The sequence below is a fragment of the Protopterus annectens genome, chromosome 11.part0 (genome assembly GCF_019279795.1).
Source record: "Protopterus annectens isolate FY-2018-M chromosome 11.part0, PAN1.0, whole genome shotgun sequence".
Taxonomy (NCBI): Eukaryota; Metazoa; Chordata; order Ceratodontiformes; family Protopteridae; genus Protopterus; species Protopterus annectens.
The window spans coordinates 1334002231-1334016983 of NC_056745.1; the positions used below are offsets into that span (position 1 = coordinate 1334002231).

Below are 14753 nucleotides of genomic sequence, written 5' to 3' on the forward strand. Positions count from 1 at the left end.
CAGGCGTCGGCCTCCCCTCCTGTCCATCAGTCCCAGTTGGTAAAGATGGCTGATTATCTTTTTTCCCTGATTAGTTGCTGTCACCCCCCCCCCCCCTTCAAAGAGGACTAGGGAATTTATCTCCTGATGTTTTGTCTGTTTCAGATTCTGAGATTACCAGTATGTCTGCTGGTGAAGCAGGAAATTTTCAGCTTTTTTCGGTCTTTCAGGATTCTGATGATGAGGACTCTATCCCTTCTGCCTCCCCTCCAGAAGATTTTTCCTTTAGGGATACTTTGAATACTCTTAGGGAGCACTTTAAATGGGAATGTCAGGATTTTCCTCAGTCTAAGGGAATTTTTGGATTTGCCACAGCATAAGCCTCTGGCTATACCTCCAGTTTTGGAGATTGTGGATTATGTTTTCATGGAAAATTCCTTAACTCCTAATTCTGTTCCTCCTACCCCCTGAAAACCAGGTAGGTATTATAGGGTTCCTGAATTTCATCAATTCCTTTTTAAAAACCCTACTGCTGATCCAGAAATTATTTCTCAAGGCCCCAAGGATGTTAAAGCTACTATTGGTAAAAACCCTGTGCCTTCTGAGGAGTCTAGGTCCTTGGACAGGTGGGGTAAAAAAAGTCTATACCTCTGCAACTCTTGCCATTAGATCCGTGAATTGTCTTTTCCACATGCTTAAGTATCAGCAGCGTACTTTGGAGGCTATTAAGGCTAAACTTGGAGATACTCCTTCCATGACGGAGAACAAAGATTTACAAGACTTAATGAATTCTGCCACTTTAGTTAATAAGCATTCACTTCATTGTTGTTTTGACACTTTGGAGCCTTCCTGCAGAGCAGCAGCCACTGGTCCCGTAATTAGAAGGCCTCTTTCCGAGCCTGTTGAATGTAAATTGCTGGATGTTCCTTTGCACAAGGACAATCTTTTTGATAATGAGGCTGAGGAGGTACTGAAGAAATTGGAGGATAAGGCAAAATCTATGCAAGCTGTAAAAGATTTCCTTCAGGTTCAGCCTTCTCGGTTTAGTAGGCATTATCCTTCTAAGAATTGGTCTTTCCCTGATCCTGGCAAGCAGGGTCACTCTAGGCCTAGGGGTTTCAGATCTTCCAGAGGGCAGGCTTCTGCCCCTCAAAGGGCTAAACAATGGCATTCTTTCTCTGTTAAATCGGGGAGTTCTAAGCCAGCTTCCCAAAGCAAACATTCTCAATGACTCCAGCCTTCTTGTGCCTACCTCTGCGGGCCCTGGGTTTCTTTTGGGGGGAAGGTTAGCCAGGTTCGCAAAGGTATGGTCTTCATCGCAGTCGACAAATGGGTGCTCAATATAGTAAAAAGAAAATTAGGAACTGCAAATAAACTCCAAAAAAAAAAAAAAAAAAGCACCAAGCAGAGAACGATAGGACAAACTCGCCACCACGGAGACCAGTTCAGAAAACCTTTATTATAATCCAAACGCCAAACAATCCAGATAAATGAACGCCTTAGTACAGAAAATCACACCCTGCGTTTTCGTCAACTTCTCCAACTTCATCAGAATAACCAGTACATCAATTAAAAGTGCTTTTATATAATCTCAACCTTCAGTTAATTGCTCTTTAATTGAAATCAATTAAGGTTTAAAAAATAGTGCAAAATTGTTCTAAAACTGCCTGAAGGTTGAGATTATATAAAAGCACTTTTAATTGATGTACTGGTTATTCTGATGAAGTCGGAGAAGTTGATGAAAACGCAGGGTGTGATTTTCTGTACTAAGGCGTTCATTTATCTGGATTGTTTGGCGTTTGGATTACAATAAAGGTTTTCTGAACTGGTCTCCGTGGTGGCGAGTTTGTCCTATCGTTATCTGCTCAATATAGTAAACCAAGGTTACAAGTTTTACTTTCAAACCTTCCCTGTTTTGCAAGGGTACCCAGACATACCCAGAACTCTCAGGGCAGAGGTACAAACTCAAATTTCTTCTCTACTGACTATGGGGACTATAGAGCCAGTTCCTGCAAATCAGGCAGGCCTAGGTTTTTATTCAATACTTTTTCTGGTACCCAAGAAAGGGGTCACCTGGCGCCCTGTTCTGGATCTGTCTATTTTAATCACTTTTGTGGTGATTCACAAATTCAAGATGCTCACCCTTCAACAGTTATTACCAATGCTGGGCAAGGATTCATGTCGGGTAACTTTGGATCTCAAGGTGGCTTATCTGCACATCCCAATAAGGGAAAGTTGCAGGCAGTTCCTTCGCTTCAGGGCTGGGGCGCAACACTTTCAATTCTCTGCATTGCCCTTTGGCTTATCTACTGCTCCCAGAGTTTGGCTCCAGCCATTGCTTTTTGCAGGGAGAGAAACATTCAAATTTATCCTTACCTGGACGACTCTCATTCAAGCAAATTCCCCAGAACAACTAGAAAAGTATTTGGATTTCGTGAAGAACATTCTCACCTGTTTGGGTTACACTTTCAACGAAAAGAAGTCTAAGTTGGTTCCTACAAGGGAGGTTGTTTTCCTGGGAGCAAGTCTGAATACAGCCACCCAGATGGTATTCTTCCCTCAACAGAAGCAAGAAGATCTTTCGGCTTACTTCATGAACTTGGCAAGCATGACCCAGCACTCTGCAAGGCAATTCCTGCAAGCACTGGGGTTCATGGCTTCATGTATTTTGATGATCCCATATGCAAGGCTGCATATGAGAACTTCAGTGGTACCTCAAGAATCTGTGGTGTCAACACACACAGGACTTAGACTTGATTCTACCCCCTGATTCCCTGTCTACAAATGGAGTTCCTCTGGTGGGAGACGGCTTGTTCTCAGAACAAGGGTCTGCTTTTCTGCCCACTGTCTGCCAACCAGACTCTCACCACAGATGCCTCAGATGTTGCATGGGGGGGGGCTCATCTGGAAGGCAGGGGCATACAGGGGACTTGGAGCACCCAGCCTATTCTTCTACATATAAACTTAAAAGAATTGATGGCAATGCAGCAGGCCTTGCTGGCTTTCAAGGACCTGCTCTACCCTGGGACTCTGCTGATCAGGACAGGCAATACCACAGTCCTGTGGTACATCAGCAAGCAAGGGGGGGGGACTCACTCTTACCCCTTGTGCAGACAAAGCATGAGACTGTGGTCCATAGCACTATCCATGGGCTTACATCTAATAGCCCAGTATCTTCCAGGGAGGCTAAACTGTTTGGCGGATCATTTGCAAACGAAGTTACACCAAAACCAGTTTATTCGATATCAAACCACAAACAAAGTTACACCAAATCAAACCACAAACGAAGTTGCACCAAATCAAACCACAAACGAAGTTACACCAAATCAAGCCACAAACGAAGTTACACCAAATCAAGCCACAAACGAAGTTACACCAAATCAAACCACAAACGTGGCGATCATTTGAGCAGACGTGTTCTGGATCTTCACGAGTGGCAACTGAACAGGGACATTTTCCTTTGCATCACTCATCATTGGGGCACCCCACAAGTGGATCTTTTCTCCTCTCACACCAATCATCTCCTTCCAACCTTCTGCACCAGGGAGTTTCACAACAAAGCTTGGAGGGTGGACGTGTTGTCCTTCCCATGGACACATCTCTGTTTATGCATTCCCTCCTCTTACTCTTCTTTTTAGAGTGCCGCTAAAGGTAAGGGACGAAAAAACAAAGGCTATTCTGATAGCTCCAGATTGGCCCAGGCAGCATTGGTATTCCCTCCTTCGCAACCTTTCCCAGGCTCAGCCTTGGCATCTTCCCCTGGTTCCAGATCTGTTGGTTCAGGGAGGGTGAAAGTTCCTTCATCCTCATCTTCAAACTCTGCATTTAACTGCCTGGCTAATAGTTTAAATCTTTCCCAGCAGGTGGTCGAAGTTCTTCATGAGGCCAGGAGGCCTAGCACAAGAAAATCCTATGCAGATAAATGGAAGAGATTTTGCTTTTGGATGCTGGCTAAAGGAGAAGACTCTTCTCATCCTTCTCTTTCACTCATTCTTGACTACCTAGCAGGATTGCTTAATGGTGGACTTTCCTTTTCTTCAATCAAAATTCACACTTCAGCAATTTCGGCTCATTGTTCTTTTGAGCAACCCATTTTTTCTCACCCCTTGATGAAACAGTTCCTGAGGGGAGCTAGTAATCTTAGACCTCCCAGAAGAGCCTCCTACTCCTGCTTGGGATCTTAATTTTGTCCTAGAAAAACTTACTCTGCCTCCCCTTTGCACCAGCTGCCGCTGCAGATTTGAAGTTTCTATCCTGCAAGACTGCTTTCCTTTTAGCTATTACTTCAGCTAGAAGGGTATCTGAGCTGCAAGCCTTAATGGCAGTAGAACTTTTCATTATTTTCCCTCTGATCGGGTTTCTCTGAGAACTAATCCCTCCTTTATGCCTAAGGTAGTTTCCAGTTTAACCCTTAACCAGTCCATTCACCTGCCTGCATTTTTCAGCAATCTCCAAAATAAAGGGGAAAGGATTCTGCACTCTCTTGATGTGCATAGACAGCTGAGATTTTACTTAGGACTAAATCCTTTCGAAAATCTGAACAGTTATTGGTTAGTTTTGCTCCTGGGGCATCTTCCCCTGGTACCAGATCTGTTGGTTCAGGGAGGGGGAAAGTTCCTTCATCCTCATCTTCAAACTCTGCATTTAACTGCCTGGCTAATAGTTTAAATCTTTCCCAACAGGTGGTCGAAGTTCTACATCTTGTTTTGACTGTTATTTCAAAACAAACAATCTCCAAATGGATTGCTCATTGTATTCACTTTTGTTAACTGTAGAATGGGAAGGTTCCATCTCAGGGTATTAGGACCCATTTTACTAGAGCAGCCTCTTTCTCTGCAGCCTTTCTGAGAGGTGTGCCTACTAAGGACATTCTAGAAGCAGCTACTTGGTCTTCTGTCCATACTTTCACAAAGCATTACAATCTACCTTTTTTTTTCATATCCAGGGCTGGTTTTGCCTCTGCAGTTTTGCAGGGCCTTCTTACCAACCCTTAGTCTTTGATCCTTCCTGGGCTTTGGGAATCAACCCATATGTGAGGACTGCAACAGTGAAACACGAAGAACATAGTGCAGTTGTATACACTTAAATGTAGATGTTCGTGTTTTCACTGATGCAGTCCTAGTTTACCACTGTTGCAGTCCTAGTTTACCACCCTCCATTCCCTCTTTTTTTCCTAAGGCACAGACTATAGATTTTTATTTTTTGTATGACATGTGTCCTGGGTGCTACCATTCCTGGGTTAGCCTTCTTTTGGAGGCTCCTGACAGTTAAGGCAAGAAAAACTGAGGAAATGGCGTCTGCTGCCTCCCTTTATACCTGACTTTCTGACATGAGTTTTACAACTGGCGGCAGCCGACGTCATATACCAAGGACTCTGGTATTTGGGCCAACTGAGGGCTACCGGGAGCCGGATAACCCATATGTGAGGACTGCAACAGTGAATACACTTTCTCTACATTTATGGTAGGTGTACACAACTGTACTTTCTTTGCATTGCTCGTTTATACATCCCTCCTGAACTACTCTTGCTATCATCTGGGAAACTAAATTTTACATAATGCACTGTGCCCTCGTTGTCTTTAGAGATCCTTCTTTCCTCAGCCACTTCTAAAGCCTTCACAGATGGTCATTTTGCCTTCTTAATCTTCTTTCTCTTCAGAATTGATTTTTGCCACTTCCTGGGTAATATTTCAAACTTATGTCAGTAGTTCATGTTCTCCGTTCATCATGCCTAATGCCTTGTACCTATTCTTCACCTCCAGTAGATGTTCAGTTGTAGTACTGCTCAGCTGAATTCTTACTGGCCTAGTTATTTTTCTTATTTTCTGTAAGTTTAAATTTTACATGTATTTTACAGTAAGAATCTGATGGTTTTCCACAGTTTAGCGCTGGATCTTGATTTTGCTGACTGTACAGAATTTTTATCATCTCTGACAAAGGTGTTGTTGATCATATTGCAGTAATGTCCAATTGATGATATGCATATGTAAAGCCATCTCTTAGGCTGTTGCAAGGTAGTGTTTGCTGTGACTTCTGAATTACCTTGGCGGAAAATCAGCAGCCTTTTGTCTGCTTCATTTTATATACTGATGCTAAACCCACTTGATACTCCAGTTGTAGCTTTTAAAACAACTTTAGCATTTTAGCCACCTATGGTGAATGTCATGTCTTCTGTTTTGTTTTTTCCCCAAAATGTGAATGCATCTGTGTCGTCCATTCTTTTGACGGTGTTGAAAACAGCATATAGTCTAAACCATACAAGCAACACTCACTGACATAATATACCACATAATTCAACTGGTCTGCCAGTAAGTGCTGACATTGCCATGGTGAACTTTCAGATTCATGTAACTTTTATGTGAACACTGTGTGAAAAGAAGTGTGTGTGTGTGGCTTGCAGTGATGTATGGCAACTTTATAGCTGTCCGTAATACTGGTACATGTGATTTACTCACTAATATCCATCGATGAACAATTAATATCACCAATTTCAATTGCATGCTCTATGCTGAGTGAACTGCCATGACTGACTTCACTAACGGTACTACTTTGATCTTCTGTGTTGCCTGTGGAGTAGATGAGTTCTGTGATAGAGCTCTGACTACTGGCACTTCCTACTTTCTATTCTGCCTGAGGAGTTAGGTGACGTCTGTGATGATGGAGCTCTGACTTCTCTGTTGGCACTTCCTACTTCTATTCAGCCTGTGGAGTAGATTACTTCTGTGATGGCACTCTCTGCCTGTTTAGATTGCCTTTAGAGTAGATAAGTTCTTTAAGTGGTTGAAATCAAAGTTGATGTTCAGCTGCAAAACCTTTAGTCACCCAGAATTTTTATAGGTTCATAGGTAGGTACTAGGCTATATAAGCCTAGCCAAAAGGTACCCTGGCTTTCGCCACCCAAGAAAATTATTTTCCTTTGCCACTGTCGAGCAGAGACACAGAAGTGATCCCTGGGGTGAATCTCCTATCTCCCATCCAGTCATCAAGATTTTTCTTGAGTGCTAATGAGGAGCTTTGCTTGATATAGATAGGTAGTTTGTTCCAGAGTATGGGAAGTCTCTGGTTCAGGAATCTATCCCTCCAGCATGTTCTGTTTGTTGTGGTGTCAAGGTTTAGGTCCCTAGAGCGTGTAGCTCGGAGGATTTGGGATTTCTTTAAGTGGAACATGTCCAAACGCTCTGGTTTTGACATAGCTTTGTGTGTTAGGCAGAAATCGCCTCTGAGTAGGCGATATGCGACGGAGTAAAGCTGCAGTTTTTTGAGACTGTCTGTGTAGGGCATCTGTTTGAGGCCAGTAATCCTCTTCGTGAGGTATTTCTGCGGCCTTTCCAGCTGTTGTGGATTTCTACATACCAAAAGGGGCATTATACTCTATAATGGGTCTAATGAGTGACGTAATGAGTGAGTGTACTTTATTTTCTTAGAAGCAGATCCTTGAGGTTATGACAAGAATGTTTGAGTCCATCAATGCTAATATTGGGATTTTGTCTTTCTTCCTTCCAAAGTTAGTCATTTAGTGATTTTGTAAACCGTGATGTTTTTCCAAAATTCATGCCTCTTGAAGATGCCAAGATACTGTTAATTCAATGGTTTTCTCCCTCTACATGTATTTCTGAAAATGCTGAACTTTCCATTTACTCTGAGGACAGGAAATGTACCTTTTGTAAGTACTGCACCCATGGCATTTGTTACCTATTACCATCCATGGAACGAGTGTAAATCTCCATTGTCCAACATAGCTTCTCATGTAGGAATCGTCAGCCAGTATGATTGATGCAAACAGCATAAAATAGCACATTGCTTCCCATGATAAATAGTATGTTATACCATCAAAAGATATGTAGAAAACTATACATGACAGGAGAGCAAGTTAAACAAATCTTTTTGAGAGTGCAACACTAAGCATTTCGTAATGTCCTCTCTGTTCCCATACTGTACTGTAGTATATGTCACAAACTTTCATTCGTACTACTGTTCAATTCTTAATTAAGTGGATTAATAAGTAGCATTCTTCTTGGATGTCTTTCTGCAAATAAATTGATAACTGAAGAGTAGTCTATTATGATGTCTCTGCATGAACAACAACACTAAACTGTTAAGGCGCTCTTGTCCCATGGTACTCCAGAGTTAAGACTTTTATCAGTTTTAAGGCTGAATTAGAACTCTCTACTCCAGCAGTTGTGACTGGAGTCTGGAGTGAGCAAGAGTGTATTTAATACGAGCAAAATGCTTGGGAACATGTTGATATTTGTTTATGAATATGTCTGCTTCAAGTCATTTGACAATGCAGAACTGGCTGATTAAAGCTTCTCATGTCCTTTTCCACAGTCTGAACTCTTGGAATGATGTTGGTGAAGGCAAGTCAAAAAAAAGTTTTTAAGAGAATTCTTTCTTTCTAATGTTAAGCTGTTTAAGTTTAATGGAGTTGGTGAGAGTCCTTGAATAGCTGTTGATGCAGTTGCAGTGAATCGTCTGGACATTTCATGAATGAAGTGATCCAGAAAGGGAATAAAAATTGCTCTTCACCAGTACTCTTTTGAAGTCTCTCCAGCAACATTGTTCCTCGTAGTCTGTTGGCTACAGACACGTGGAAGTGGTAATTCCGCATTACTGCAGAAACTCCCCATTTCTGACATCTCTGAAGATATTCCTAAACTCATTCTCAGTGTTTGCACGAACAGCCTGCAGCTCATCAAGCACACAGCTGACTTGCTCATACGCATTCAGTATGTCTTGTGACGATCCTTACAGAAGTTTACTATGGGGCTTAGTAAAGCCAAACAAGAACCTTGCTGACTGGATGGAAACAGTAAAGCATGATTTAGTAATTGAACAGAGTTGCTTGCTACTGAGATTTGTCTGCATACATCAACTGGACATAAGCTGATTTAAGTATATTTCCTGCATTTTATTGTGGTTTTATAATTTGGACTGATTCCTCAGATCTAGCTCTGTTGAAACTGTCTTGTGTGTATCTCTGAAGCTCTGCACTAGTTGCTAAACTGCTTTGAAATTCCTTTAAGTGTTAATTAGCTTGGGGGGTTTCTGATAACATTAAAACCTGTGTTGGTTACATTTCTTGTAATCATTTTAAATAGAGTTGCTTGCTACTGAGATTTGTCTGCATACATCAACTGGACATAAGCTGATTTAAGTATATGTCCTGCATTTTATTGTGGTTTTATAATTTGGACTGATTCCTCAGATCTAGCTCTGTTGAAACTGTCCCCCTCCCTGTTCTTGGTAGTAGTTTAAATTTGGTGGCTTTTGCAGTGCCCGCCCCACTGTAGATTTGATCTAGGACACTCCCCCAGTCCCATCTCTTTACCGCATTCTATCTAATAAACCCTTTCTGCACTTGCTTTTAGTCCTTTTTAATTTAATTACTTTTTTCAAACTGTGTGTGGACTAATATTGCTACATACTCAAGTGTGCCAGCTTGCACTGCATGTGAATTGTTTGTACTACTGTTTTTGTTACTTTTCTGGAAAAAAAAAATTCTGCTTTTACTGTATTTGTATTTCTTCCTAATTTATTTTGCTTTTGCGTCATCTTAAAAGTACTCAGTTGTATTTATTACTTCTTGGTGCAACTCATTCTAAGCCTTTTAGTTTAAGCACTTGGGCTTCAGACCAGTTGTTTTACATTAAGAAGATTTGTGGTTTGCACTGTAGTGGCAGGACAGGTAGCTTACATCCTTCTAAGTTGGGAACTGCTGATTGAGGGCTCAGTGTCAGTTATTCTAAAAGTGTATTAATTCTGGTTTAAGCACTTGGGCTTCAGGCCAGTTATTTTACATTAAAAGGGTTCGTGGTCTGCACTCTTGTGGGAGGAGAGGCTGGACTCTGCCCTTTTGAGCTGGGAATTTCTGGTTAAAGGCTTCTAGTGCCTGCATATTTGAACTGCTTCTTACTGAAATTGGTACACCTTGTTTGTTGTAAGGTGAACTAGATCCAGGCCTGCTGAATCTAGTTTGTTTGTATAACTTAAGCACTAATCCAGGCATTCTTCAAAGTATTCAATTGTATTTATTACTGCTTGGTAGTAACTTGATTAAAGTGTAGCTATCATTCTAAGTCTTTTGGATTAAGCACTTGGGCTTCAGACCAGTTGTTTTACATTAGGAAGGTTTGTGGCCTGCACTGTGGTGGCAGGACAGGTGGCTTACATCCTTCTAAGTTGGGAACTGCTGATTGAGGGCTCAGTGTCTGTTATTCTAAAAGTGTATTAGTTCTGGTTTAAGCACTTGGGCTTCAGGCCAGTTATTTTACATTAAGAAGGTTCGTGGTCTGCACTCTTGTGGGAGGAGAGGCTGGACTCTGCCCTTCTGAGCTGGGAATTTCTGGTTAAAGGCTTATAGTGCCTGCATATTTCAACTGTTTCTTACTGTAATTGGTACACCTTGTTTGCTGTAGTCCTCTCTTAAAACCTAGTTGCCTCGTGGTTTTGGCATCCTTTCAGGCTTGTTGGTTGTTGGTGAAGCACCCACCAAGAGGAGAAAACGCTGAGAGAAGAAAGGAGCCACTTTTGCGATTTTAAGTATTTTTCCTCTGTTTATTTGCTAAGTTTTTCTGCATAGTTGCCTAGTTTGAGCATTTTCTGGCTTGTTAAACTTGATTTCTGCATTAGTAGTTGTATTTAGAGCACAACCAAAAGCTGTTTACTGAATTTCCTGTTTGCACTTAATTTTAAAATCGTTTTTTCTCAAAACTTGCATATTTTCTGTCTTTGGCCTAGCACTCTTGTGTGAGGTCATTTACTGTACTGTTATAACTTGATATTACTTGTGTACCTCTGCTATCTCTGAAAAAACAAAAAAACAATCTTGCTTTTTTCCCACTTTTCTGAGATTTAAAAAAGTTCAGTTACAGGCTTGCTGTTCTTGAACTGTTTGTAAGTTTCTGTGAGGCCATTTTTGCTTGGGCTAAAGGAAAGTCTCTGCTGATCAGTGGCAGTGAAAAACATTGAGCAGCTTCCCTGCCTCCCGTGGGAGTGGTTACTGACTTGAAACTGTAGTTATATTGGCCGTTTGGGTCAATTCCTGGCTCTTTCCAGCCCCTGCTATCAAGCACGCTTTAGCGCGGAGTTGCCACTAGAGCAGCATCGGGCAGCGCTGGTTTAACAAGGTTAAACTTTTTCTGGCTTCATAAAGTCTGTTCTTCATTTTTTCCCTTAGAACTGCTCTACTAGTAATCTAACAGTATATCCCTTAACTAAAATGCGCAGCACTTGTTCCTAAAAGCTTTTTTTTCTCCAAAAAAAAAAAAAAAAAAGCTCAGCACTTGTCTTAAAAGCATCTTCTTTTCAGGTTTAGCACTTCTGTATTATACAAAGTCCCTCACTAGCGAACCCCCCCCCCCCCCAGGAGTACCCACTTCCTTATTAAGTCCTCTCTTATTCAGTTACACCCCTAACTTCTTAATTTCTCTAGCATGTCGAAGGGCCAGATGCTGGCGTCCTCTCCTGTCCAGTTGGTGAATCTGGGAATATTGAGGCAATGTTACAATTGCCTCATGTACACAAACAACCCTCTCCTCCTCCCACATAACACAAATACTTGCGAGAGATGCAGCTATTTGGCCAAACTGGAGGCTGAGCTCTCTCAACTCAGGACTGGCAAGACCAGACAGGAGGAGAAGGCAACTACGCACACCACAAAACCAGTCTCACATAAAGCTATCACAACAATGAATCAAACACATAAACACACAAAGACATACTCAGAGGCTCTGAGCAAAAATTTACCTAAACAGCAGAGGCCTCCAAAGCAGACACCCAAGCAACTGCCACCTCACGACACACCACAAGCAACACATAAACCACAAAATCAGTGTGCAAAGCAGTCACAGCCCTTAAGGCCAAATACAACACCAAACATACTTGTCATAGGTGACTCCATAGTCAGACACACTGACGTCCCACTCACCAGGCTGAATAAGGAGAGGGTCACAGTAAGCTGCCTATCGGGCGCTAGAATCCGCCACATAACACAAGCACTCGGGTCACTCCACAGCAAGTACAAATATGACACAGTCATTGTCCATGCTGGTGTGAACGACCTGAGACTTGCCTCCCTGGACTACATGAAAAGAGACATAGAGGAGCTCTCTGATTATGTAGCCCAGGCAGGTATGACCCTGACCCTGAGCAGTATCCTTCCTTCACCAAGAATGATGCCACAACATAGAGACAAGATGATCAGCTTTAACAATTGGCTTAATTTCTGGTGTCATTCAAAGGGGATCCAGTGTCTGTCTGCCTGGGATGACATGCTTGACAAGCCACGCTGCAAGGGACGACTTGCACCTGTCACCCTGGGATTCCGGATATTGGCTAAGGCTCTTGCCACCCCATAGTGCCTTTTTAGGCAAGGCTCAAATTCTAAACCTACCACCCTAGAAAACAAAAATGGGAAGAAACTAAGGGTAATGCTCCTCAATGCCAGAAGTCTAAATCTCAAAATGCACGCACTCGAGGCCCTTCTCAGTATGGAGAACATCGATGTCTGTGCTGTAACTGAAACCTGGTTCAAGGCTCCTGAGAGCACCCCGGCACTATCAGGTTTTACCTCATATCATGCGTTCCGGCCCCAAAACCCAGACCACACCACAAAAGGAGGGGGTGTATCCATATTCATCAAGGATACCCACACCTCCAGGTTGGTGGCAACGCACGAAGCATCGGAAACCATCCAGGTGCAATTAACCATAGGCAAAACTGCTCTACAATTTGTGGCATGCTACAGGCCGCCCTCTCAAACTCAGGAACCCCACACAGCCTTCCTGAAGACACTGGAGGGTATAAATGTATCTCCAAACACCATTATATTGGGTGACTTCAACTACCTGAATATAGACTGGGAACATTACTCAAGCCCCAACTTTTTAGCCCAAAGGTTCCTGGAGTTCATAAATTCAAATGCCATGGAACAACTAGTCACCGTTCCCACAAGAGGAGAAAATATACTAGATCTCATCACAAACATGGGGACAAAATGCTCCACACCGGAAGTATATCCCTCATTGGTGAGATCAGATCATAAACTAATCTCACTGGAAATCCACATCCCGCCCCACCCCAAACAAAAAGACCACAGTGAAGAACTTCTCTAAAGCAAACTTCACACTACTCAAGACTGGTGTGGTATCCTTCAAGGCCCCCGAGCCAGTGGAAACCACAACCCAAGCTGCGGAAGCCCTTACAAATGCCTTCTACGAACACCTCCAGGACTGCATGGATCAGGCAATCCCTAATAAAACCAAGACTCTTTCCACCAAGGGCAAACGTCCAGTCTGGTGGACCCCAGCCATAAACAAATTTTACAAAAAGAGGAGAAAGCTGTTACATGATAGAGCAAAATTCATAAAAGAGAAGACACCCTTGATCATTATTAGTAAAAAAATACGAGCACTCATAAAATCATCCAAGGCCAACTTTGAGAGAAAAATTGCCATAGATTCAAAAGACAATCATAAGGCCTTCTTCAGCTATGTTAGAAACCTGGGTGGAATCTCCCAGATATGCTCAGAATTAGTCCAAAATGATACAAAAATCACTGAACTCACAGACATTGCCAACATACTGGCAGACAGGTTCATTGCAAACTTCACCCACCCCCCCCAAAAGGAGAGATAACTATCCCAGCGGAGTGTAGCCTCCCAGACATCTCAAATGCGCAGGTAAAAGCTGCTCTCTCTAAAGCTAAAAACACAGCATCAATGGGACCGGATGGTGTCCCCGGCTGTGTGCTACACGAACTCAATGAGGAACTAAACCCGCACATAAGGCAGCTGTTTAATCTTAGCCTTAACACAGGATACGTGCCCAAGGAGTGGCGTACGGCAACTGTGGTCCCACTCCACAAAGGCGGTGCCTCTACGGACCCTGGTAATTACCGCCCCATAAGCTTAACAAGCCTGGTCTGCAAAGCTATGGAGAGGATCATAATGGAACTCATAAACAAAGACATAGGGGACTTGCAGACATTGGACCCGACGCAGTTTGGCTTTGTCAAGGGCAGATCATGCCTTTTGAACTTGGTCGACTTCTTCGAAACAGTCACCAAGGCCATTGATGAGGGAAAGGCAGTCCATACAGCCTACCTTGACCTTGCAAAAGCTTTCGACACAATACCCCACTTGGGTATTATAGAGAAACTTACCAGCTTAAATGTAAACCCATATGTCACAAGATGGGTTGCAAACTGGCTAAAGGACAGTCCTTTAGCCAGAGTTGCTGGCACCATGTCAGACTCCAAGCCGGTCACAAGTGGTGTCCCACAGGGCTCAGTCCTTGGCCCCCTGTTGTTCGGCATCTACTTCTCAGAAGTACAGGCAAACATAGGAGGACTATGGCTGACAAAGTTTGCAAATGACTGCAAACTGGGCGCCATAGTGGAAAGTACATCGGACACAGATATCCTTCAGAGGGGTCTCATGGAAACTGATAGCTGGTGCCAGAGCCATGGCCTGAAGTTAAATGACAAAAAATGTATAGTCATACCCTTCGGGAAAAACAAGGTAACCCCAAGCTACCATATAGGTGGCAATCCACTAAGCACAGAAGAGGTTATCAGGGACCTGGGGACCCAGGTTGACAGTGGCCTTTCTTTTGACACTCACAGTGCTAAAGTGGTTAGAAAGACCTTCTACATTGCCCACCTGATCATGAAGGGATTCACATCCAGATCAAGTGAGGTCATTGTTCCCCTGTACTCTTCACTTATCAGACCAATGATAGAGTACAATGCCCCATTCGGGATGTATCTCACCCGA

General features: G+C 42.8%; 1 protein-coding gene across 1 annotated transcript in view; it reads left to right on the top strand.

Annotated features, from left to right (window-relative positions):
• The window catches only part of LMF2 (lipase maturation factor 2), a 698972-nt gene that overhangs the window by 342660 nt on the left and 341559 nt on the right, over positions 1 to 14753 (top strand). The window contains 1 exon segment of the mRNA XM_044088653.1: positions 3392 to 3395. Coding sequence (XP_043944588.1) covers positions 3392 to 3395 — 4 coding nt within the window.